General features: G+C 37.8%; 1 protein-coding gene across 3 annotated transcripts in view; it reads left to right on the top strand.

The window, feature by feature from the left end:
- The window catches only part of LOC136863899 (mitochondrial potassium channel ATP-binding subunit), a 789,801-nt gene that overhangs the window by 179,826 nt on the left and 582,523 nt on the right, over window positions 1-27,452 (top strand). For all 3 annotated transcript variants that reach the window (XM_067140310.2, XM_068226044.1, XM_068226045.1), the window contains one exon: window positions 3,591-3,666. In XM_067140310.2, coding sequence (XP_066996411.2) covers window positions 3,591-3,666 — 76 coding nt within the window. The remainder of the gene's footprint in view (window positions 1-3,590; window positions 3,667-27,452) is intronic.

Below are 27,452 nucleotides of genomic sequence, written 5' to 3'. Positions count from 1 at the left end.
TTTTATTAAAATATATAACTCTAGTACCAAGTACAGAAATAATGATTGACACACTTCAAAAAAAAAATTTTTTTAAAGGATTTTCGAAACTTGCATTCAGTCAAAAGTTCAAAGTCTTAAGTCCTAGTGCCAATGTTTCAACACAAATTAATTAAACCAAGTCTTTGCAAATCACCACTACCAAATCACTTATAATTATGCACTTATACTTCAGTTAAGTTAGTGTCCACTGAAATTTGAAAACACTCCTATTCTGATTGAATTTAGTCACCATAGTTTGAGCTGTATGTAAGTCTTTCATGTTAAGCTCCAATGAAATCTGGCCCCTAAAGGTGGGCGCCATGTATACTACCTCCTCTCTGTACCCGTAAAAATGTGTTCATATCTTTAAGGCGCTTGATATTAAATGAACGAGCATGATTCTTAACCTAGGGAGTGGCTTTATCATTGGAGCTGGTACAGAGAGAGGTATAGTTATCAATTTGAGAGATTATTTTGATAAATTGAGTTTATTGATCATCAAAAGCAAGTTCATATCACCTTCGTACAGCAGCGTGGAAGTGTCGTGGCTAGTTGGTATCTCCAAGTCCTGGGATGGTGCTGGACATCGACTGGGCAGGGACCACACCTGCTCGGATGAGGAGTTCTGGAAGTCTCGACGTTCTGGAATGTCCCGACGTTCTGGAATGTCTCGAAGATTGGCACACGTTCCTGGGTTCGATTCGAGACGTAATTCACACTTGAATTTCCTGCACGGCACTCCACACATTCAGGGCGCTGTCTGAACAGATATGACCCTTTAATTATGGTTATTGCACTCTAGATATTAAATCGAAACGTTCTGGAATAATCACTCGAAGAACAAGTACTGGTAGAAATGCAAGTTCATAATGCAAGCTCACTATAAGTCAGAATGTTCTAGTGGATTACTGTCACTGCAGTCCAAAATGCATAGTTCTGAAGATTTAAAACATATTGGCAATGAACTGAATAAGTAGCACTCGGAAACTGTCCTGTTGCATTAATATGCGAAGTGAATAGCCATTAAAGAAAATAATATTTGAAAGAAAAAGTCTGACTTCATAAATTAAGGATCACTCAAAATACTGGAAAGTTCTATGCTTTCTGGTAATGCGATATGCGTATTCTGAATTGTCACAGTCTTTAAGAATCAAAACATAAGTCCCTGTGCAGCACTTGGAAAGCATTGCATATTTCACAATTAAACGTAATGTTGAATGTCCCCTAAGTTCAATGTTCCAGAAATTGATTCAAAAATATAAGTTCGAATAAGTTCGAAACGTAAGTTCAATGCGATACACAACACACGTGAAAATTCAATCGTCGTCGAATAAGTAAGTCCTTATGTGGCACTTTAAAAAAAACCAAAGTTCCAATGTGTAGAAATAACAAAGTTCCAATGTGCCGAAATGTTAAAGTCCCAACACGACACTCGAAAAAAATAAAGTTTCGATGACAATGTTCCAGTACGTCACCTTAAGAAAATAATAAAGTCTTATCGCGACACTTGGCGAAAATAACTAAGTTCCAATGAGACGCTTCAGAAAAAAAAACAAAGTTCTTATATGGCACTTTAAGAAAACATCAAAGTCCAATCACGACACACGAAAAAAACAAAGTCCCAATGTGGCAATATGACAAAGTTCCAATACGATGCTCTCAAAAGTAAAGTCCCATTCAGGCACTTCAAGAATATGATAAAGTCCTGATACAACGCTTAGAGAAAATACCGAACTTGGATTTCGCAGACTGTCGACTAGAAGTTTGACACGCACAACACTTCTCTTGTCACCCGTGTCACAGAGACGGCGGAGTGACAGACACTGAATTCATAGGTCGGGTGGTCTTCCTTTTATACACGTTCGCATGGAAGTGTCTAGAACTCGGGTACTATCTACCCTTATAACTTCTATAATACTCGGTGGATTTTCTTGAAATCTGAAGAGATTATGTCCATTGTAGAGGCTTTTAAGTTGGCAATGTCAAAATAGCGATAAATTAGCTCAAAATGTACCTTTGAGGACGAGCTGGATCATTACCATATATGGTAGCGGATAGGTGGCTTACGGCGGCCACGTCACTCGCTGGGTACGTCACTGCGTTCGGCGGGCTGCCTACCTTCCACCTCGCGCGAAGTTCAACAAACATACTTCGGACTTCTGTCGTAGCGGTGTTCCCGGTACAATATATATATATATATACATGATATGAGTAAAGAACAGGGTTTTTGTGGATGATGTTATACTGTATAGTGAGTGACTGCAAAAAAGACCTCAACAGTGTTATGAGATGGACCGCAGACAATGGTATGAAAATAAACTGGATTAAAAGTCATGTAAGTTTTGTGTTGATGGGCTGAAATATCTCGTGGGAAGCACTGTAAGTAGCTAGGTGTTAATGTGAAGGTTATACATATCTGTATGCATTACATGGGTATTTAGGGGTTGTAGTAAGGTTGTAATGAAGAGGATATACAGTATAAGTCGCTGTTCACTTGACTGCTTCATTTGAGAACGTGAAAGGAACCAAAGGAAAGCAAACTTTGTGCTGGGAAGTCTTGGTAAGGAGGCCATTAGCAGGCCAATAAGCTTGAGTGGAGCTTTGAAAAGAAGAAAAGATCAGAATATGAAGATAAAGTTGGAATTCAAGATAACAAATTGGGGCAAATATTAATTTTTCTGTTGTAAATGACGCTGCTCCTTATGGGGTGAAGGCAGCCAAGAGACTTAACATGCTGTAACCAAAAATGATAAATGTGACATGCCTTGCACATGCCTTGCATAGGGTAGCTGAAGAAGTTAGAAGTACCTACCCTGAAGTAGGTAAATTGTTTGTCAAAGCTTTACTTCACGTTCAGAAGCACCTTCATTGCCAGTTGTAAGGCATTGTATACTATCGCAACAACTTAGATGTCTTGGAGAAGATCGACGCTGCGCGGCTTGGGTCACGTAGCTATCGGCTTGCATTCGGGAGATAGTGGGTTCGAACCCCATTGTTGGCAGCCCTGAACATGGTTTTCCATGCTTTCCCATTTTCACACCAGGCAAATGTTAGGACTGTACCTTACTAAGGCCACGGCCTATTCATTCCCACTCCTAGCTCCAATTTCACCTTCTTGATCTTCTCTACACTTTGGCTGCTCATCTCAGTGTGCTGAGTGCCACATTTTGTCAACTTCTGATAGTGTTGGATGCTCTTGTTTATGATCTTATTGTATTTCTGAAGGTGTGGTATATTTTCAGTAGAACATTTGTTTATATTTCTGGAATAGAAACAGAAATTTACTGAAAATGTAGCTGTGTTATCTTCTCCCATTTAGATATTATAGCCGTTTGTGTTTTTCCTGTGTCAAATAAAACTCTAGATATTCTGCAAGAACCTAATTTCCGACCATCATTGTTAGGAGAGTTGTAGTCTTGCTCTTGTGAGGATTCAGAACACAGACAATTTGTACAGTTTTCTTTTATTCGACACAGAAAAACCCAAAATATTATAATTAATATGGGTCGTGAAGACATCAGTCTAAATATCTCGGATCTAACGTGTGGTTATTGATTTTCTTTCTGCAGGTTGACAGTAGATGTACAGGACTTCAAGAGCTCATTAAAACTCTGCATTTCACAAGGAATACGTAGCATTGCCCAGGTATATTTAAGATTATTTTTGATTGAATTTACAACTACAGAAGAAATTATTGTTTCTTTTGATGATACATGTGAATGTAGGCCAGAGGTGAGCAAAACAAATTATTCAGGCACGCTGGTCAAACAGCCGACAATGGTGAAGTGGGATTGTGTGTATCAGTGACAAATGATCCATTTAAATGATTTTGGCTATGAAAACTCAGTGTAGCATGTGAACTGCACTGAGAGAGTCAACTGGAGAGCAGGAGTACTTAAGTGGGAAACTAATGCTGCTGATGAATATTTTACTCTTACTATTCCCTGAGTACTGGGCTTCCTCTTCCGCGATTTTCACTGTTCCGAAGTCTATCCTCTCCGCTGTAGGTTCTGTTTAGGTTTTTGCTCGTAACCCTGAGCTGGGAGCCTTACCAGATGTCAGTGTGCTCTGCAACTCACATAGGCAGGGGCGCCACTCCCTGGGCAGACCTACCTTCGATGAGGGTTCCTACCTCCCACCTGTTTTCTTATTTATTTTATTAAGTGCACAAAAATTTTGCATTACAAATTCGAATATTCACATATACTTTTTTATCATAATTTACAACTTAGAATGTGGTAGCATTCACAGTGTTCATTACAAAGTTCACACACACAGTTACTGCTGGGGATGTGATACTTCTTATTTATGCACAATTTGGTACGAAACTCATGCACCGCCATCCTGGTCACCACATGACGTAATTTCTGGTTTGCTTGTCTCCATTTGGTAATCATCACTGCTTCTGTTATATAGAAGTCTTCCTGTATTTGATCTTCCTTCTCCCGTCTCTTCCGCAGATCAGTCTTCACTGCAGGTGTCTTTGGTAACAAGTGAATTAAAGTTAGATCTTCCAACAAAAATGTTTCTTTTGCCATAACATAAACTAGTCGAGACAGCGTGTATAAGCCGAAGTACCTTTCAAGAATCTGGCTTTTAGAGCCTAGATATCTTCCAGTTGTTTTGCAGTCAGGTGTTCCGAGATGAACTCTATTCTGCATGTTAACGTGGGTAGTATTTTGGTATCAAACAACTTCAAGGCAGTTTCCAGGGAGAGAAGCTGTAGATTTTTAATTTTGTTAATTGCTTTAACTGACACGATCAGTCTTTCCCTGAGGTGAGGTGTACTGGGAAATATTTTGCAGTCATCTGTACATGTTTTTCTCTTTAAACGGTTTACCGGGCGAGTTGGTTGTGCGGTTGTGATAGTGGGTTCAAATCCCATTGTCAGCAGCCCTGAAGATGATTTTCTGTGGTTTCCCATTTTCACAACAGGCAAATTTATTTATTTATTTATTTATTTGACTTTTTGAAAGTACACGGGCAGTAAGCCCAATACAGTACCTTCTTAACACAACAGTCAAGAGTACTTATAATGCATACATGTAAGTAAAGATAAATACACAATAATAATGCTGAAGATAATAAAGACAAGGAAGAAGAATGAATGGAAAACACATACACAGAGACAATGACAATCCAGAGTACAACAATGATTATTTCTACACTATAAAAGTACAAGAATTGCAACGAAGATATAAATAAAGTAGTAAGTGACTATATTAATAAATAAGTTAAAGAGCACGTATTATATAGAAAAGGAGTCTGTACCTTAATTATCTTAATTAAGGCCACGGCCGCTTCCTTCCCAGTCCTAGCCCTTTCCTATTCCATCGTCGCCATAACACCTATCGGTGTCGGTGCGACGTAAAGCCACTAGAGGAAAAAAAATAACTTTTTAAGCAGTAAACCTTTGCAGAAGATTTCATCGTTCGAGGCTAGTCTTCCTGCTTTCCTGAACATTACTAGCTCCATTTTGTCTTGATTCATCTGTAGTTTGTTCATTTCTATCCATTCAACTATGGAGTCTAGTCCTCTTTGAAGCTCTTCTAGTGCCATATGATACAGCTCGTGATCCCTACTACATCGTGAGTGGATCCATTAGTCTGATTTAACCATTCAGACTGTCCAATACTGTCCATGATTTACACAAAAAAATTCTGACAGGATGTTTGGTATGAGTTTCTCACCCATGGGTCTTCGTAGAGTTTTCTTAGTTTTTCTACTAGATTCCTGCGGTTAACCATGTCAAAAGCCTTTGAGAAATCTATGATGATCACATACAGCTTTCTTCGTTCTTTACTTATTTCTGCTTATATTTGTCTTATTAGACATTCAGCTGCCATTAATGTGGAGCGACCTACTCTGAATCCAAATTGCTCGTCTGGAAGATGTTCCTCTATTCTTGGACTTATCCTCAAGGCTAGCAATCTTGAGAGTATTTTGACGGCAGCTACTTCAATTCCTATACCTCGATACGCTTCAGGATTATTTGGGTCTCCTTTGCCTTTGCATAGTGTTTTTATTGTGGTATATTTCCTGTCTCTAAACATTAGTTGAACAGGGCAAGCCATGTCTCTGCCATTACTGTGTATGTCTCTTGTACATGTTCATTGCTGAGTCCATCTGGTCCTGGTGCTTTCCTTCTCTTTAGTGACCTCATCACATTATCCAATTCCTCCTTGGTGAAGTATGGACATGTTTCATTCAAATATGTTTCTTCTGTAAAATCTGGTCTCGTTTCCTTGTGTGATAACATTTTACTAAAATGATTTTCCCATCTTTCCATGGGAATTTACGTTGCCAATCTTGGCTGCTTTGTCCGTAAGGCTCGGAAATGATCTTTTTCCGCAGCTTCTGCTTGTCTAATAGCTTCTTTTTTGATGAATTCCATTTGCTTTGTATTTATTAGTCTTTTGTATTCCTGCCTTTGGCGTTGATATTCCTTCAAGGTTTTCTCACATTTTGATGTTTAAGCCTTCTTAAAGTCGCTAGTGACCTTTCTTTTCTGGTAGCACTCAGTGTAAAATCATCATTTTGCTCTTCTTGGTCTGATCTGAACAGTTGCCTCCTTAATCATTTCTATGGTCCTATCTACTTCATTGCATAAAATAAATTTCATTATAAAGCTTGTATTGTCGTATGTATACTTAATCAAAAAGGTATGGTCAAATGTTCCACCTTTATAATACTAACATTTTTATTTATTTTTTATTTATTTAAATAACATTTGTAAATAATGGAAAATGTTTCATCTATCCTGTAGACATCATCAGCCGACAAGTTTTAAGATTAAGAACAAAGGACAAGGACATCTGCTTCGTCTAACTTATTTTCTGCAATGAGTAACTGTATACTTTCCTGTAGTTCAGACATCTCTTCTAAAGCCCTCTTGTCTAATTTATGACTAATTCCATTTGTATTTATCATTCTTGTTCATTTCTGTTGATACCGGAATATGCTTCCTTATCAATGCCCCATCTGTTTTCCATAATTGTTTCTGACCACATATTGTGAACCCTCTTGTACTCATGCCTTTGTGACATATGTAACTGTATGCATCCTTTTAATTTATTAGATTTAGTCCCTCTACTTCAATGAATGCCTGTACTTGTGTTGTTTTCCTTGTTTCCTTGTCTTTTGGGCAGTTGTAATCACCACTTAAGATTACTTTTCACTTAGGAGGGATTACACTGAAAGCATGAGATAAAGTGTCTTTGATGTCTACGGATGTGCAGTCCAGATTAAAGTATGCAGAAACTATAAAACATATTTTCCTTTCAACAATCAATATATCTTCCTCTTTGTACATTGTTCTGAAAGGGGGTAAGTGAGGTTTAATTAGGCAACTCACCCCTTGTTATTAACACCGTCCACACTTTAGCACACCTTAATGGGTTTAATAGCAATTTTGTTGGCAGAATTCTCAATAAGATAAAAAAAAAACCACCACAACACTTGAAGAACAAAAGAAAAAGAATGCTAATTTTGTCACCTTCATTTTGAACATCAGTAACCTATACCAAGTCTCAAACATTTAAAAAAAAAACAGAACCTCAGTGTCACCTTTAGAACTAACAACACTACTTCTAAACTTTTCTGTAACACAAACGCACTTAACAAACCCGACAAACATTTGCAATCAAGGGTCTACGAGTTGACGTGTAACCAGTGCGATGCCAGTTGTCGGACAGACTGGGAGGAACTTTCAAATCTGCTACAAACAATATTTTAATGCAGCTAAATACAGAAGATTTTATGCTACGAGTGAGCACATAAAAGATCAGAATTACTCATTCTCCACCATAGATAATGATCTACATATCCTACATATAACCAAAAAGGAAACTTTAATAAAAATTTTAGAAAATATTTAACCGGGCGAGTTGGCCGTGCGGTTAGGGCCACGTAGCTGTGAGCTTGCATCCGGGAGATAGTGGGTTCAAACTCTACTGTCGGCAGCCCTGAAGATGGTTTTCCGTGGTTTCCCATTTTCACACCAGGCAAATGCTGCTGCTGTACCTTAATTAAGGCAATGGCCACTTCCTTCCCACTCCTAGACCTTTCCTATCCCATCGTTGCCATAAGACCTATCTGTGTGGGTGCGACGTAAAGCCAATTGTAAAAAAAAATAAAAAAATTTGATATAAACCTTGATCAAAAATCCAATCCCATCTATAATTTTAACGAAATTCAAGAAAAGACGAACAACCTCAGTTGATGCACTAATCGAGAAAGATCTGAAGCAACGCTCAATTAAGTCTGTTACTGGTCTGTCCTCCCCTCACCCGCCGTTTCCCCCACTCAACACAACATCAGTGTGGAGGTCAGCACCAACCCAAACTGATCTATACAAGCACAGGGCTGGATGGAAGAGGAACTCTTCATATTATCTTTTACTTCTGCTTCATTTTTCGTTCTCACTCTCAGCTTTTTTGGTTTCACTTTTAGACCCTGCCTGTACTTGTATTCTCCATGAAGAAATTTTATGGATTTTAAAACTTCACTCCATTTCCAGAAGTAGACAAATAGAACAACATTTAACAGTCTTCACAAGTTTAACCTCCAGTCCAGCCTTTTAAAATCCCCTCATCTCTATAGTATAGTGCACTATTTTACATTGATATGTTACTGTATGAAAACTGGTTGCTGAGCCTTTCGAGAATCAGCCTAAGTTTGTATAGCCTATAAGGATTCTCCTCATAGTGACTGCTGTAATTAAAGTGCAAGAATGCCAATATGTTTTCGAACCGGGTTCGTGCCATGGTTTTCGAAAAAATCGGCGAGCGAAAAATAGTGTCCTCTGTCCGGTACATTTTCAGATCTGGTTTCTGAGTAATTCCGGTTACAAACATTAGTCCTAAAAACTTTTCCATCTCATTAATGTCGACCAGTTTCCACGTTTGAAAAATAGACTAGGCCTATTTAGTGATTGGCCGCGGTGCTGCGCAAATAACTTGTTCCGCATAAAGGTTTGTTTGATGGCATACATATTCAAGGAAATCGTCATTTACAAATAAATTGACAAAAGACATAATTTCGTTGCTAGTTTCGATGTCAACATTTAATCCTACCTGGCCAGTGAACTTGATTGAAGCCCGGCAATAAGACGGATGCGTATTGGTTATTTGAATGTGCTGGATTTCACTTTACCCAGAGTCTGGTATATCACCATCAGAATTGCTTTCGCTATCATTGAAATCGGGAATGAGTTCATCACCAGATTCACCGTTCAGTAGTATGCCTTCAATTTCCTCACTTCGTATACTGAGTTTGTAACTAGTCATGTTATCGCGACACAATAACTCATTGATATTTAAAAATTTCATCGTGATCCGCATTGCACCATAATTAAAATTATTAGGGGTCCACCTCTTTAATACAATTGACATTTATTAGTCTGAATTACACAAATACAATGAGAAGAAGGCTTCCACCTAATCAATACTTATTTATTAAATTAAAACTACAGGACCGATTTTGACCTTTCTAGGTCATCTTCAGCTGGTCACACAATCACATATAACATAACACGATTGGGGGCAATCGTCAAATTGGAACTTGGTATTCACTGTCTTTTCATGAATAACACACATAAAAACACATTCATAAAAGTTTGGATTATTCATAGGCATGAGTTTTTCTGAAATTGGATGCTAGCTTTGTAAAACATGTATGGTAACACAGAAATAGCATGTGTATTGATCACAATTTGTTAGTCCTGTGGGTTGCACTTCATTGTTTCCTGAACCTTCAGTTGTACACTGCAATAGAATCTTGTTGCTTAATATTGATATGCCTTTTTTTTTTTTTTAAACTTAAAGACATGCCCAGGTCCACCCCTATCCGCTCAACTGCTACTCCTCCTGCCCCTCCCCCTCACAGCAACTAACATTAGCCCAAGGTGAACAGGGAGCAGTGCACAACGTGCTCCCAACCTACACACAATGTCAATCAACAACAGCAGAAAGTACACATATACACATTCATTCCACACGACTAATAGGCATTCCCAATTACTAAAATAAAATTACTCACCTTTCACTTTTATCTTTCACAGATAATTATTACATCCATACACAACTGCGAAGGGAAGGAGCCTCTACTCCAGTATGCCATATAGCAGAATTCAACACAGGACCTTATGATTTACCTTCAAACACAAACAGCACAGATTATATGTGTGCACGCTTTAGAGATGTACATTTTCCACTCAAGTCTCAACTGAGTTAACACAATCCTATATATTGCTTTTCAGCATTCACATGTGTTTTTATGTTTCGTATATATATGGTGACACAAAACTCATACTTGTGAACCTGACATTTAAAGATATATTAGATAGTATCTTGCCAGTTATATTCGTGTTTTTCTTCGTGTACGGCAATCCTTTCGATACTTAAGCATTTAACCAAACGCAGTGTAGTGTAGTGTAGATACATTGTAGTATAGATACAGTACATTTAGATAGTGCCGTATCCTGCCTGCTATATTCGTGTGTTATTTTTCGTGTGTATCTATTAGACCGTAATACTAATAATAATTTGTCTAAGCATTTAGCTTCGTTGGTAATCTTTGAGTACAGTAGTTCTTGCAAATTTCATTTCTGTTGTGCTTAGTTTAGTGACATACGGTTCGGTACGGGTATCGTAATTAGGATACGTCTGAAAGTAGTTTAAAATTACTGTAGTGTACTGTACAGTAGTATACGAGTAATATCCTATTAGAATTTAGAGTGATTATTTTATTATTGTAAAATATTTGTGTAGTACTGGTGTAGTAGAGGTATCCGTAGAAACTCTTACTAAAATACTGTTGTTGTAATTAGAATAGGCTTAATTGCAGTTTGGAATTGTGTAGTTCTTGTGTAGGCTATTACTTTCGATATTCAGTAATTAACAGCAGTTTTTATCCTGTCAGGGGTTGTAGGATTAAAAAAATAGAGCACGACTAAGTAATATTGTAGTGTAGTCGTATATTAATTACCTTATTGATGTGTACTATCCCAGACAATATATCCCTCCGTTCATTTATTTTTTGCAAATAAGATATTTTATTTTTTAATTTCATTTTTTCCCCGTAAAGAATGGCTAAGGAGCGCGAATGTACTTACTGTGGGTGTAGCGACGCATTGAGGGGTATGAGGGAGGAGTTGGAAAGTTTGAGGGAGATAATTAGGATTCTCACAGAAGACAGGAAGGAAGATAGGACTCCCTCAAACAATGTACAGGTTACAGTAGGTGTACAAGAGGGAGGGGAAGCAAAGGGAGGAGTTGTAGAAGACAGGTGGTCTAATGTTCTAAGAGGAAGGAGATTGCAGGCTAAGGGCTCTATTCAGGATCAGAATTCAGGACAGGTGTCTGTGCGAAATCGGTACGAGTCACTCCAGGTAGAACAAGAGAGGGAAGATGAGGGACAGGGAACTGTTGGTGAGATGTGTGGAAGTAGGAGGAAGGGAAAAGGTAGGAAAGGAAAACGTAGAGTAGAGGATAGGAAAAGACAGGTGGACTCACAAATTTCAGAATTCTAATGAAAAGAGGTTACAACATGTATATTTACGCAGATCACAAAAAAGCAGGCTTCCATATTCTTGACAAATAATGGTATGTCATTGTTTGTCGCAACTGTCTGGACTGAATGTTGAAAAGGACGTGTTAAAAAGCCAAGAATTGGAATTGCAAAATTACAGATCCAATTGTATCTTAGGTGAATAATTGTATTAGAATTTGGTATGAAACAACTGTAAACGCATATAAGATATCATAGCATATAAGATTGTCGGAAAGAGACGAGGAGAGTGCCCTACGAAAATAGCAGGAATACAAATACTCTGACTGACAGAGCAAATGCAACACCAAGAAGGAGTGGTTCGAAAGGGATGAAAGTTGGGGGAAAAAACAGAGACGGCACGGACGAATAATTGATGTTTATTTCAAACCGATATGCAGGTTACACAATGCGCACGGCATCGACTCATTAGGATGTAGGACCACCGCGAGCGGCGATGCACGCAGAAACACGTCGAGGTACAGAGTCAATAAGAGTGCGGATGGTGTCCTGAGGGATGGTTCTCCATTCTCTGTCAACCATTTGCCACAGTTGGTCGTCCGTACGAGGCTGGGGCAGAGTTTGCAAACGGCGTCCAATGAGATCCCACACGTGTTCGATTGGTGAGAGATCCGGAGAGTACGCTGGCCACGGAAGCATCTGTACACCTCGTAGAGCCTGTTGGGAGATGCAAGCAGTGTGTGGGCGGGCATTATCCTGCTGAAACAGAGCATTGGGCAGCCCATGAATGTACGGGAGTGCCACCGGCCGCACCACATGCTGCACGTAGCGGTGGGCATTTAACGTGCCTTGAATACGCACTAGACGTGACGTGGAATCATACGCAATAGCGCCCCAAACCATGATGCCGCGTTGTCTAGCGGTAGGGCGCTCCACAATTACTGCCGGATTTGACCTTTCTCCACGCCGACGCCACACTCGTCTGCGGTGACTATCACTGACAGAACAGAAGCGTAACTCATCGGAGAACACGACGTTCCGCCATTCCCTCATCCAAGTCGCTCTAGCCCGGCACCATGCCAGGCGTGCACGTCTATGCTGTGGAGTCAATGGTAGTCTCCTGAGCGGACGCTGGGAGTGCAGGCCTCCTTCAACCAATCGACGGGAAATTGTTCTGGTCGATATTGGAACAGCCCGGGTGTCTTGCACATGCTGAAGAATGGCGGTTGAAGTGGCGTGCGGGGCTTCCACCGCTTGGCGGCGGATGCACCGATCCTCGCGTGCTGACGTCACTCGGGCTGCGCCTGGACCCCTTGCACGTGCCACATGTCCCTGCGCCAACCATCTTCGCCACAGGCGCTGCACCGTGGACACATCCCTATGGGTATCGGCTGCGATTTGACGAAGCGACCAACTTGCCCTTATCAGCCAGATCACCATACCCCTCGTAAAGTCGTCTGTCTGCTGGAAATGCCTCCGTTGACGGCGGCCTGGCATTCTTAGCTATGCACGTGTCCTGCGGCACACGACAACACGTTTTACAATGACTGTCGGCTGAGAAATCACGGTACGAAGTGGGCCATTCGCCAACGCCGTGTCCCATTTATCGTTCGCTACGTGCGCAGCACAGCGGCGCATTTCACATCATGAGCATACCTCAGTGACGTCAGTCTACCCTGCAATTGGCATAAAGTTCTGACCACTCCTTCTTGGTGTTGCATTTGCTCTGTCAGTCAGTGTACTTATATGGTCCTTTGTTAATTGTCATTTCTAAGTTTGAGCTAATGGAGTTAACTGCCTTTTCAAAATGGCGCCCGGTAATGACGATGTAGTGTTTTATTCTCCGAGTAAATTAACCGTAAAATGTGACGAAAAGTGCGGAAAATGTCGAAAATTAGTGAAAAATGGAATGTTGTGTGATTCATGTGATCGATGGTGGCATTATAAGTGCGGAAATTGCCCTAGAGACGTAAAAACTAATGAAAATGTTGACTGGATTTGTGAGCAGTGTGTTCGGAATGTTGTTGTTGGGGACGGCGTTGACGAAGTACCGAAAACAGTCGATGAGGAATATAAAAGTGCATTAGAAATTATAAACATTCTAAAAAAGGACAATGAGACTCTTAAAGTTGAAAATCAAGAATTAAAAGAAAGACTGCGATCGCTAGAGTTTGGGACTGACCATTCTTCGAGTGATATACCGGTACAAGTAACAAACTCGAGCACGTGGTGTCAAGTAGTTCGTGGATGGCCGGCTAAGAAGAAATCTACAACTGAATTTCCGGAAATAAACATCAGAAATAGGTTTTCTGCCCTAAATAATTTAATTCTGGAAGAAAGTGATCGCGCGCGTGAAACCAAATCATCGCGATCCGTTGCCGTGCCGAGTTTAAAATTTAGGCCTAGAATTCAGATTCAAGACCCAGTTAGGCCTAAATCAGCGAAGGTAGCTGTGTTTGGTGATAGCCAAGGAAGGGGAATTGCGGGAGTGATAAACGACGAGAATATAGCAGCAACCGGAGAAATATATCCAGGAGCTTCTATCAGCAGTGTTGTGGAAAACGTAGAAGCAGCAACTAGGAACTTCGGGAGCGGAGATGCAGTGCTTATCATCGGTGGGACGAACGACGTAGCTCGCGACGACGCCAAGAATGTAAGATCACAACTTAAACATACACTAGGGAAGCTGACCCACACTAACGTTTTTGTAGTGAACGTGCCCCACAGGCATGATTTGAGTAGAGACTCGTGTGTGAACAATGAAGTGGACAAGGTCAATACAGATATTGTTAAAATTTGTAAACATTTTCGGAATACTCAGGTTATTGAATGCAGCAGTTTTGAGAGATACTGTTATACAAAACATGGCCTCCATCTAAACAATTCAGGTAAACGAAAGATAGCAAATATTGTTCTAGATTTTATTAATCTTAAGATATGTACTGTAAAACAGGCAACTCCCTTGAGTTATAATACTGACCAGGAAAACTAGTAGAAAGAGCCAGCTGTACTTCAAGCTGGCTCAGTCAACTAGAAAAAGAAACTCAGGATAGTAAGGAATTTCAAGTTACCCAATTGCAACAGTCAAGTTTTAGGGAGGAAGAGGGTCTGAGATTGCTCTTGGTAAACTGTCAAAGTGTAGTAAATAAACAATTAAAATTAGGTTCATTGATGGAATCTTATGAGAATGATGTGGTGATAGGAGTGGAATCATGGTTGAAAGAAGGGGTGGGTAATAGAGAAGTATTTCCAGAAGGGTACACAGTCTATCGTAGAGACAGAGGAGATAAAAAGGGAGGGGGGGGTGTTTATTCTGGTGAAGGAAACTTACTGTTCACATGAATGGTTTACCGATGAAAGGGATGAAATATTAGGGATAAAATTAGTTTGTGATAATATGAAGGAGGTGGGAATTATAGGAACATACAGGCCTGGAAGAGAGGAAAGAGACATGGAAACCTTTGAAAAAATAATAGATTATACTCGTAAAAACAATAATAATGGTATGGTAATAATTGGGGGAGATCTAAATTTGCCTGAAGTTGAATGGAAAGGAGCTGCAAGTGAAACCCATGAACAGAAACTGGCAAATAAGTTAATTTGGGAGGGAGGATTTACACAAGTAGTACAAGAACCGACTCGTCTCAATAACTTACCAGATGTATTCTTGGTTAAACCATGGGAAATTGTTGATAAAACTGAGGTAATTGAAGGAATAGGAGACCATAAGGCTGTAATAATGGATGTAGGACTTGTACCAAAAAGGCTTAATAAGAGGGTTACACAAGACAAGAAATTGTACAGAAAAACTAAAGTTGATGAATTTGGGACTTACCTTAAATCACAATTCAGTTGTTGGATAAGTGAAGGGAGTAACGTGGATACACTTTGGGCTAAATTTAAAGGAATTATTTGGGTAGGAGAGAAGAGATTTGTACCTGTTAAGAAGGGTAAAATGACCTCAGACCCTGTTTATTATACAAGGGAAATAAGAAAATTAAAAAGAAAATGTAGTATAGTAAACAGGAAAATCAAAGAGGGTAGGGAGAGTAGAGAAACTAGAAAACAGCTAATGAGGGAACTGAATAGAGTGAAAAAGGAAGCAAAAGAGAATTATATGAATGGCATACTTCAAGAGGGTAATGACCACAAAGGGAAATGGAAAAAGCTGTATACATATATCAGGAATCAAAAAGGAAAAGGAATCCAAATTCCTACAATGGTGGGAGAAGGGGGTGAACACTATTTAACAGATACTGAGAAAGCAAACCTATTTAGTAGGGAATTTAGAGATTCATTAGATGATTGTCAAGAGTTGGAAACTGAAACAGAAGATAGAGAGGGAGAGAGACAGAGGGAAACAAGAAGCTTCTCATTCACAAACGAAGATATTTTCAGAGAAATCCAACTGCTTCTGCAAGGAAAAGCAGCAGGAAGTGATCAAATTACTGGGGAGGTATTAAAGACAATGGGGTGGTATATAGTGCCTTATTTAAAATTTCTCTTTGACTATGTCATAAATAATAGTATAATACCAAAGGAATGGAAGGAATCTATAATAATACCAATTTATAAAGGAAAGGGTGATAAAAGGAAACCAGAGAACTACAGACCAATCAGCCTGACCAGTATAGTTTGTAAAATTCTGGAGAGTTTAATATCGAAGTACATCAGAGGGATATGTGATGATAAAAATTGGTTCATGAGGAGCCAGTATGGATTTAGAAAGAAATTTTCTTGTGAGGCACAACTGGTGGGATTTCAGCAGGACATATCAGATCAGTTGGATTCAGGAGGTCAGTTAGATTGCATAGCCATAGATCTTTCCAAAGCCTTTGATAGAGTGGAATATGGAATATTATTAAAGAAATTGGAGGGAATAGGATTGGACGTAAGGGTTACATGTTGGATAAAAGCATTTCTAAATTCAAGGGTTCAGAAAGTCAAAGTAGGAAATAATGTATCTCAGGAAGAGAAAGTTTGGAAGGGAATTGCACAGGGTAGTATAATCGGTCCGTTACTTTTCTTAATATACGCAAATGATTTAGGGAACAATATAACATCAAAAATAAGATTGTATGCAGATGACATAATTGTTTATAGGGAAATAAACAACATTGAGGATTGTTCAGAATTACAAAGGGACCTTGAAAGTATCCAACAATGGGTTGAAGAAAATAATATGAATGTTAATGGAGGCAAATCAACTGTTACAACTTTTACAAACAGGAGCTTTAAAACTGAGCTTTAAAACTGAATTTGAATATACTTTGGATGAGGTAGTTATCCCAAAAGATGGCAAGTGCAAATACTTAGGTGTGAGATTTGAAAGTAATTTGCACTGGAAGGGTCATATTGATGACATTGTTGGGAAAGCATACAGATCATTACATGTCATAATGAGGCTACTTAAAGGATGCAACAAAGAATTAAAAGAAAAAAGTTACTTGAGTATGGTTCGTCCATTATTGGAATATGCAAACAGTGTTTGGGATCCTCACCAAGAATACTTAATAAAAGAAATAGATAGTGTGCAGAGGAAAGCAGCAAGATTTGTAACAGGGGATTTCAGGAGAAAGAGTAGTGTATCAGAAATGTTAAAGGAACTTGGGTGGGAAACTTTAAGTAAGAGAAGGGAGAAAACTAGACTTATAGGATTATATAGATCCTATACAGGAGAAGAAGCATGGGGAGATATCCGTGAGAGGCTTCAGTTGGAAAATAATTATATCGGCAGGACTGACCACAAATATAAAATTAGAAGGAATTTTAGCAGAAGCGATTGGGGTAAATTTTCATTCATTGGGAAGGGTGTGAAGGATTGGAACAGTTTACCAGGTGTAGTGTTTGATCCTTTTCCAAAATCTGTACAGATATTCAAGAAGAGAATAAACAGCAACAGAGAAAATAAATGAAGTGTTAGAGGGCATTCGACCAGTGCAGGTTATTGTAAATTAAAAAATGTGTGTGAATAAATTAATTCCATCCCCTGGTCTAAGGAGTTTGGACAGCCAAAGTAGGGGACTGCCTGTAGGGGTGAAGTACAGTGTGGACTTCGAGGGCCCTGGGACTGCTACGGTAGCTGTGAAGGCCCTTCAGGAACTCTGAAAAGTGGTGGCAAAAGGGGCTCTGGTTAAGATGCAGCAGGTCGTCATGCTACTTAGGATCCAGAACGGGTAAAAAAAAAAAAAAAAAAAAAAAAAAAAAAGGAAATAAATAAATGCAATGTAAATATTAATGTTATACCAGTTGTATAGTATCATTTGAAGTAATTCCACATACTGTATATCAGTTGACTATACTTGTAAGTAGTACAGGAGATATTATAAGTAGAATTTTGTAAACAATATAAATTTATTAAGGATGAGCTGTGTGTTTAATAGAAAACATTGTTAGCGTAAATTGTATAATATTGTATTACAGGAAAAATTTTCTTCTCTTGTTAATTTAATATTTAGTGCTTGACAATAATGTATTTTAGTGTACCATTTGCCACCGAGGTAGACACCTCATTTGCAAATAAAGAGATTTTGATATTTTTGATATTTTTTGATTTGTTCCTGTATAATTCGAAGGATATGTTTAAAATAATCAAGATCGTCGCCATAAGGCCTATCTGTGTCGGTGCGACGTAAAGCCCCTAGCAAAAAAAAATAATAATCAAGATGCAAGCATAAACAGGACAGGGTGTCCTGAAAGACCTGGATATGATGAAGGAGAAAAATGAGCCAACAAACTCAGTAAAACCGAGGATGAGCTGATATCCTGTCCAGTAAATTGATAAGTAAATAACAAAATAAAAAAATCGAAATGGTATCGTATCTATTCTATTTAGTAGCTGCATAGTGTAGTGTAGACCTTCTCAATTTCAACATGTTATGATATGACAAATTGAGTAATATCAATAGTTATGATGAAGTGTTGTACCCTCGCAGGATAGTGATCGGTCGGTTGTTTATTTTGAATAGATACTTCCAATTTATATGTGTTTGCCCTGTTGTGTGTGCTCATTTAATTACAATCTTATGGAGTTACATTGACTTAGTCCGAAGTGTTGTGAAATTCAATCTTCTATTTATACAGTGATTATAATGAATAATTTTGTGGCGGTAGGTGATGATATTCATGTATTGTGAATAGGATTTCAATTTTAGAATCAGGGTTTTCTGCATATTATTTCTGTAGAATGACGACGCAATGGTATGGAATATGATTGTTTTCTTTTGTGTAAGTGTGATGATATGACTCTCTAGTGTGTAGCTTGTGGGTTTTGAATGATATGGTGATGAGTATAAGTGCGCCTTAAGGGTATCGAGTCTTCATGAATATATAATATTGAATGCAGTTGATCATAATTGGAGTTTGGAGTATAATGTGCGCAATGTTTCTTCGAAGTGATAATGATTATGAAATGGTAGTTAGGTATTTGGTTCATCACAAATTATGAATAATTTGGTGGTAAGGTACACAAGCGTTGTTGAGTAAAGTCAGTTTGGAGAATAGTGATCAGACATGTGGATGGTCCTCAGAAACAAGTTCGTAGAGATAATAAGGATGATATTGCAGATAAATAGTAGGATCCTCAGACATGAAACAAGAGTACAAATATACGGGAATGTCCTATTCGTGATGTGACAGAGTCATTTAATATATGAGTCACAACTTTTAATATGTTTCGTAGATGCTTGTAGATGCTAGATTTTGGTAGGTAGGAATTGGATCTCATCTTTTCAGAAGGATTACGGACGGAGCTGGAAACCAGTACATTATTTGAATGTCTGTAGATAGATGTGTAGTAGTTGGTGTATTTATTTCAGCTACAATCGCAATGAAAGTATGATGTTGACCTGTTGCAGAGAATCTTTCCTTATAATGATAATTTTGGATTGCTATGTTTTGAGATGGATGTCATGATTGATATACCATAGAAATTAGATATTGATGATACTAAAGTTGCAAAATGGGCAGCTAGTTAGGACGATGAAGAGAAAAGATAGTCTAGCGTGGGATACGATTTCCGAGGAAATTGACGGATATATGAGAAAGAAAACATGTGAAGTGATGAATTATAACTGGAATTAATTTTAGTAAGCCTTCAGCACCTGTTATGTTGGGATTTTGAAAATAATAATTTAGGAGATAAGAGTGAGTTAGGCACCAACATAACCATGTATTTTCACAGAAGCCAACAAAATTATTATGAATACTTTCATAAATTTTATTTTCATGTCAGTCACGTTGATGTTGGATAATTTTATCATTTCAATGATCACATTAATTGATTAAACATGGAATAACTTTCCAAAGAAGCTTGATTTGGATGTTATCATTTGAAACTGTAAATCGTAGCGATAGCCTCACTAGTCAATAAGATGTTAGTATTTCAATACGATGAATATATGGTCTATGATGTAGAAAAGTAACCGATTGCTCGTCGATACGCCACGCACCTGAATGGAATTTTGTGTACTCCGATTGATTACCAGCTGGTAGCCCAACAAAATACTTGAACCTGGAGAACATCAACACCTGCGAACAGTTACAATACCAAGATCCAATTTGACGATTGCCCCCAATCATGAGAATAATTTTGACATGTTATCGTCATATGACATTCTTTGTTAGGTCTAGTAATGTTTTATGATTGCATGATATGTTATATGTGATTGTGTGACCAGCTGAAGATGACCTAGAAATGTCAAAACCAGTCCTGTAGTTTTAATTTAATACATAAGTATTGATAAGGTGGAAGCCTTCTTCTCATTTTATTTGTGTATAACATCAATACGGAAATGAAACTTATAGATTACGATACCGTAGCCAACCGGACAAAACTGAGTGCCTATCGATACCGAAACTTGAAGACCAAATTAATGAATGTAGTTAGTTAAGAGCATTACTTTTCCAAAGGAACGTCTAGCAAATGACTTAACACCTAAATTTCTCTGGAAGTACAATAATAAACCTAGAAATACCACTCAGACACGCAGTACACAAAAAAGGACGAATTAGATTCGGCTAAGAGAAGAAATTAAATTCCTATACTGGAAAAAATAACACCTTGATAATGAATTGTATGAAGCACATTTAAAGGCAACCCATGAGCTACCATACAGCTACTGGGACTACTTTTAAGAGATCTCTAAAGAAAAATTAACAAACCTAGCGATCCAAAAACAAAACACATTGAATAGGTAACTAGAAGCACTTAAAATCAATCATCCAAACAAAACTCACAAATCAAAACCCTGAACATTAACCCCTCTACCCAACCTAATGATGCGAATAAACACGTATTTCACCCACCCATGAAAAATTTAATGGATATGAATTCTGACAAAACAGAGACTGTTATATTGAGCAAGGGACCCAAACATAATTGGGGAAATACATCAACATTCCAGAACATTACAACCATTATCATGGAAACTGAAAACGCTTTACAAAAAATCCCATACGATCTACATGATGAAGTTAGGCATAAAATTAAAAAAAGACTTCCACAATACATAAACAGAACCTACAACAATAGTAAAAAAAAAGCCACAATCAATGATACGCACATTAAAAAAACTCAAAGATAAAATTAAACAGAACAACCTGCTAATAACTAAAGCCAACAACGGTAACACTACAGTTATCATCGTCGAGAATGAATATATAACAAAACCCAAACAAAGCTTTCATGATAATACCTTGCACATTAAACGAAAGGATCCGACCACCAACATACGAAGAAATTTCAAAATATTTCTAAAAAACACACACTTTCTCTTAAATGAACAAGAAACCACGAAACTTATTGTAATGAACCCCAAATTCCCAACTGCAAAAGCTTACCCAAAAATACATAAAGAAAATGTACCAATGAGACACATTATAAACTATAGATCAAGCCCAACCTATATACTTTCACAATTCAATCAGAAATTCCTCAAAAAGCATTGCACATTTTAACTTAAAAAAAAAAAAACCAGTATAAAATTCAATATCACGAAAGAGTTAAAGATCGAACAATACCACATCCTTGCATGATATGACATAAGAAACATGTATCGTAATATACCCACACAGAAAACCGTAAAAATTATTGAATCCAACTTAAAAAATCACAGTAATTCAAGTACCTTAGAAATAGAAGAATTTATAAAACTACATGAATTCGCCATCAACAACAACTGTTTTAAATTTTATAATACCATTTACCAACAGCAAGGCCTGCCAATGGGATCCCCTGCATCAGGCATATTAGCCAAGGTCTACATAGACCATCTAGGGCACCAATTTATCAGTAAACGAGACAATATATTTTTCTGGTGCAGATTTGTGGATGATGTTTTCGTTATTATTGACAATAGAGTTACCAATGAAACCAACATACTAGACCAGTTAAATACAATAGATCCACACATAAAGTTCACTATAGAAACAGAAAACAACTGTACCTTAAACTACCTAGACATATCCATAACTAGACATGAAAGTCACCTAACTTACAACATATACAGGAAGCCTACACACACCTCTAACCCAATCAAAATAATTTCAATCCACCCCAATGCACACAAAAAACCAGCATATTACAGCATGATATACAGAGAAATTAACATACCGCTAACAAAAGAAGGATTAAACAAAGAACTACACCTAATTTATGAAATAGCCAAACATAATAATAAATGTTTTATTGCGCACAAATGTGCATGGAAAAAAAATCTTATGAGCAGTCGTCTGTACAGAATTTTGTTAAGGATTCCATTCTCCGTTTACACTTAAGTACGTGATAGCGTTCACAAAGTTTGCCGCATCTTTTGCACCTGCAGTCCGGACTTGGCTCATGAAAGCTCGCTTTAATACACAGGCGTTGGTGAAACTCATGGACTGAGAGTCTGGTCCCGTGTCTCAACTCATAGCCTCCCTGAGTCCAGTTGCGGTTGATCATCGCATCACACTGGTAAAAGTCCCACCATATACTGTCTCTCTTTTGTTGAAGCTCTTGTAGGAGTTCCTTATATGCTGGGGTGGCCGGGAGCAGTAGTTTCAAATGCAACTCTTCCACAAAGAATAATTCCCTCGACAGTTTGTATACGAGGCGTGATGGAGTGTACTTTGACAGGCAAATTACTTTCTTTAAATAGAATGCTTTCACCTTCTCTATACTATGTAGTTGCCTCTTTCCAAGATATATCCATATATTTTCTAATCCATAGGTGGCTACAGGACTAACCTTAAGATGAAATAGCTCGATGGCACATGAAAGTGAGAGATGGCTCAAAGATCTGATGTCGTTAATGGATTTTATGGCAGCATTTAGTCGGTCCTTTACATGTAAAGAGAACACGTTCCCTGGTGTTTGAAAAGTGACTCCTAGGTACTTAAAATTTGTGACTGACTTTAGTTGCTGGGCATTGATTAAGAATGTTCCCCGTTTTCCTCCTTTTCTGAAGGTCAGAGAGACAGTCTTATTTTTATTTAACCTCAGCTGGTTCTCTTCTGCCCATTTCGTAACTGTATTAAAAGTAGTCTGCAAATCTAACTGAGAAGTTGACGTCAGAACCATGTCATCTGCATACATGAGAATAGTGACATTTTCTGAATCTATTCTTTGTACGATGTCAGCTGTGGCGGCAATAAAAAGCAATGGGCTTAGGGAGTCCCCTTGAAGGACGCCAATGGTTTGAAGTATCGAATAGGACTTGGTGATGCCATCACTAATCTCTACCCAGTTATCTGTAAGGAGATTCTTGATGATTGGAAGTAGATAACAACTAGGCCCGATGATGTTTCGCAACTTCTCTAATATGATAACTCTTACATACTAACTGGGTCAGTGTCTTTAAGAGTGTGCATTCCAGAGCAATTCCTCTGTACGAATTAGGGTCTGCTGTATAACCTTTGCCCTTATACATCATTTTCATTGTGGACTTAGCCCAGAATAGCCAAACATAATTGATATAAGTAATACACATATATACCCTATAACCAATGTTAAAAAAAAAAAAAAAACACAACCTGAAAATAGCATATAAAACTACACATACTAATGCTAACATTCTACGCAACACCAAATTGATCAACAATAATAATAAATACAGTCATTCAGAAGTGTACCGTATGAAATGCGAAGCCAGCTACATCGGACGTAGTGGTGGAAATTTTTTAACCCACTACAACAAGCACTTCAATGTGATAAAACATAATCACTTTTCTTCCATAGCTCAACACATCGAGGACTAGAAGCATAAATTCACAAGCATTAAAAATGTCATGCAGACCCTAAGTATAAACATCAAGGGCCCCTTGTTCAATATAACAGAGGAATTTTACATTACTTTAGATCAATATGCCAACCCTAATTCGAATCTAAATGAAATCACAGATAAAATAAATATTATCTTTAACACAGCCATTTCTTTACAAGATCTTACCACCTTTTAAGTACCATAAGTTTTAATGTTTTCTTCACACCCATTTTACACTTTTTACTTATCAGCCCAAGTTTCTCACACAACCTCGTTTTTTCCATTACAGATTGGAACTTCATTGATGGTTTCCACTATGGTCACTTACAGTTTACCATGCACCTGTTACTCCTCTAACACAGCTTCACAATTTCGTCGCTGCCCTCTAGACCATTTAAAATAGCCAACATTGAAATAATCTTCAAGAAAAGGGACCGCTAAATTGAGACTGCAGCTATTCTAAAATATTTTAAATTCATCGGCGTTTTTCCATCACTTATCACATACATTTCACCTGGCACGTTGTCTCCTCTCAAACTTGGTTTCTCAAGTTTTTTTGCTCCCCTCCTTGGCATTCGTAGGATGGTTTTTCTACAAAGACAGACTGTTAGCCTGTATTTTCAACACAGTGATTTCGTCCTGTTGTTGAAGTGTTATCTAACTAAAAATTTCCAGTCTAAGAGATTCGCCACCTCACTATTAGCACTTATTGTTTCGTATCCATCTGTTACCTTTATTTTATTTTATTTTCTTTGGTTTAGCACATTTTTTGGTTTCAGTTGTTTTATATTAACCCGTTTTTCACTGAATTTGTCTCATCGAGTTACTTATTGCTCCATCTAGTGATGTAAATATTGGATATTAGTATTGTTTATATTCCCATCTGTCTTTTGTGTTTTTCATTTGTTCTTTCATTGTGTTTTTATCACAACTTTAGCTTATATTATGTAGATTACTTTAACCCCCCTTATTTCACTGAAGATGGCTCAAATAAGCCGAAACATGTTTGAATTTTATTGCTCCATCTAATGATGGAATATGTTTTGTATTGAATTAGGAGGGTACATTAAAAAAATTTTGCTTTGTAAAGTCACAGCCATTCCTTCCTTAAAAAACGCTTATCTCAAAAGAATAAAGAAACCGAACCTAACATGCGTCAAAGAACCCCTTAAAGACATGCCCAGGTCCACCCCTATCCGCTCAACTGCTACTCCTCCTGCCCCTCCCCCTCACAGCAACTAACATTAGCCCAAGGTGAACAGGGAGCAGTGCACAACGTGCTCCCAACCTATACACAACGTCAATCAAGAACAGCAGAAAGTACACATATACACATTCATTCCACACGACTAATAGGCATTCCCAATTACTAAAATAAAATTACTCACCTTTCACTTTTATCTTTCACAGATAATTATTACATCCATACACAACTGCGAAGGGAAGGAGCCTCTACTCCAGTATGCCATATAGCAGAATTCAACACAGGACCTTATGATTTACCTTCAAACACAAACAGCACAGATTTTATGTGTGCACGCTTTAGAGATGTACATTTTCCACTCATGTCTCAAATTAGTTAACACAATCCTATATATTGCTTTTCAGCATTCACATGTGTTTTTATGTTTCGTATATATATGGTGACACAAAACTCATACTTGAGAACCTGACATTTAAAGTGTAATTTATACTTACAATGGAGGCCATTGAATTTTAACACATGTTTTGTTCCTACATTTATCATTAAGTGTTCATAATAATGTCTACTTATCAAGACTTCAAGGACAAAACTAATTAGTTTTTTTTTTAAATTAAGGCTAATTAACATTAAGCATAAAGATTCAATCACAGTGTGCAACTGAAGGTTCAGGAAACAAGGAAGTGCAATTCACAGGACTAACAAATTGTGATCAATACACATGCTACTTCTGTGTTACCATACATGTTTTACAAAGCTAGCATCTAATTTCAGAAAAACTCATGCCTATGAACAATCCAAACTTTTATGAAAGTGTTGTTATATATGTTATTCTTGAAAAGATAGTAAACACCAAGTTCCAATTCGATGATCGCCCCCAATCATGAGAATAATTTTGACATGTTATCATTGTATAGCATTCTTTGTTAGATCTACTAATGTTTTATGATTGCATGATATGTTATATGTGATTGTGTGACCAGCTGAAGATAACCTAGAAAGGTCAAAACCGGTCCTGTAGTTTTAATTTAATAAGTATTAATTAGGTGGAAGCCTTCTTCTCATTGTATTTGTGTATAACATCAATATGTATATGATAGTGTGAATTGATCATATAAGGTACTAGTTTCGGCAGTTATGTCGTGCCGTCATCAGCCAAAGTGTCAAATCAGGCAAACACAGACAATCTTAAAACATTTTTAAAAACGTAACACCTGCAGAGATTAACGTTAAATAAAATTATGGTACATGATGATATTGCACTATAATATAAAATCCTTTTAAAAATGATGGTGGCTCCATTTTATACACATAGTGTATAGTCCAACTTTTATATTCTTTAGTCTTTAATCTTGTTGAGTTTGCGCTGCAGGATTTTGTTGTCATGTCATGGACTTAGTTAGATCTGAAAAAGTTTTGTTCCCACCCGAAGAAGAAATTAAAAGCCAAATTAGGCAAAAGGAAAGAAAGAATGAAAAGGAATGACTAGAAACGACTAGAAACACACTCATCTTGAGCAGCCTGTTCGACGGAGCTGGACTGATGAATGCGATGGCAAGTTTAAGGGCCATGGAGAAGGGGTGGAGAGGGTAGGGGAGGGACATTATCCAGGGAACTAGGGAGGAGTGGAAGGATGTGGTAGTGGGGGTAACTGATGGGAATGTATATTGCATATAGTGTGAAAGATAGAGTTGCTTTTTGGGAGTCTAATATCTTTAGCCTTTTAATTAAGAGATCAAAAAGAATATTAGTTCTCTCGAAATTTCATTCAAATTATAGTTAGGATTGAAATATTGATCGCAATGAATAGAACAATTTTCAATAATGTTCATAATTGGCCCTTTATTTGTTATTTGAAGTATCTCAAAGTCATGTTCAATGTCAGTGAACTTATGATTAGAGTCGTGAATATGTTGGCCTATAGTAGAAAACATGTTATATCTTATTGCGTTGACGTGCTCAGAATATCTGGTTGTGAAACTGCATCCTGTTTGATCTACATAAGAGGTGCTTCAGTCATTACACTCCGGATTTAGAAAATCTATTGGAGGTATTGACCGATGATGAATTTTGTAAAATTTCTGAAGTCCTGTTATTCGTTCTGAAGAAAATTTTGGTGATTTTATAAACATCGCTATTGAATGTAAAAGTAGATGAAATGGTAGTTCTAGGTTTTTCTTTTGTGAGAGTGGTCTTAAGTTGGTGTCTGAATTGACTGATGATCTGTTCTATAAATAATCTGTTGTAACCAATTAAATTTGCCGATTGCCGTTATAACATGGACTTCATTGTTGAGATGTTTCTTTGTCGTAGGTATCGTCAATGCCAGTAGTATATTTCAGGGATTCGGCGGCCGCCTCCGCCTCCGGCCCTTAGCAGAGGTCTCCTCCTCATTGACGTCTGGCAAGGTCATGTTTGTAAACAAAGCCACGTGCTTTTTTGACAGCTGTCAAGCTGACAGCCACGTGCTTTTTGACAGT

Source organism: Anabrus simplex, chromosome 2 (assembly GCF_040414725.1).
Source record: "Anabrus simplex isolate iqAnaSimp1 chromosome 2, ASM4041472v1, whole genome shotgun sequence".
Taxonomy (NCBI): domain Eukaryota; kingdom Metazoa; phylum Arthropoda; class Insecta; order Orthoptera; family Tettigoniidae; genus Anabrus; species Anabrus simplex.
The sequence above is the reverse complement of the archived record's forward strand: the minus strand, read 5'-3'. Positions and strand labels throughout refer to the sequence as shown.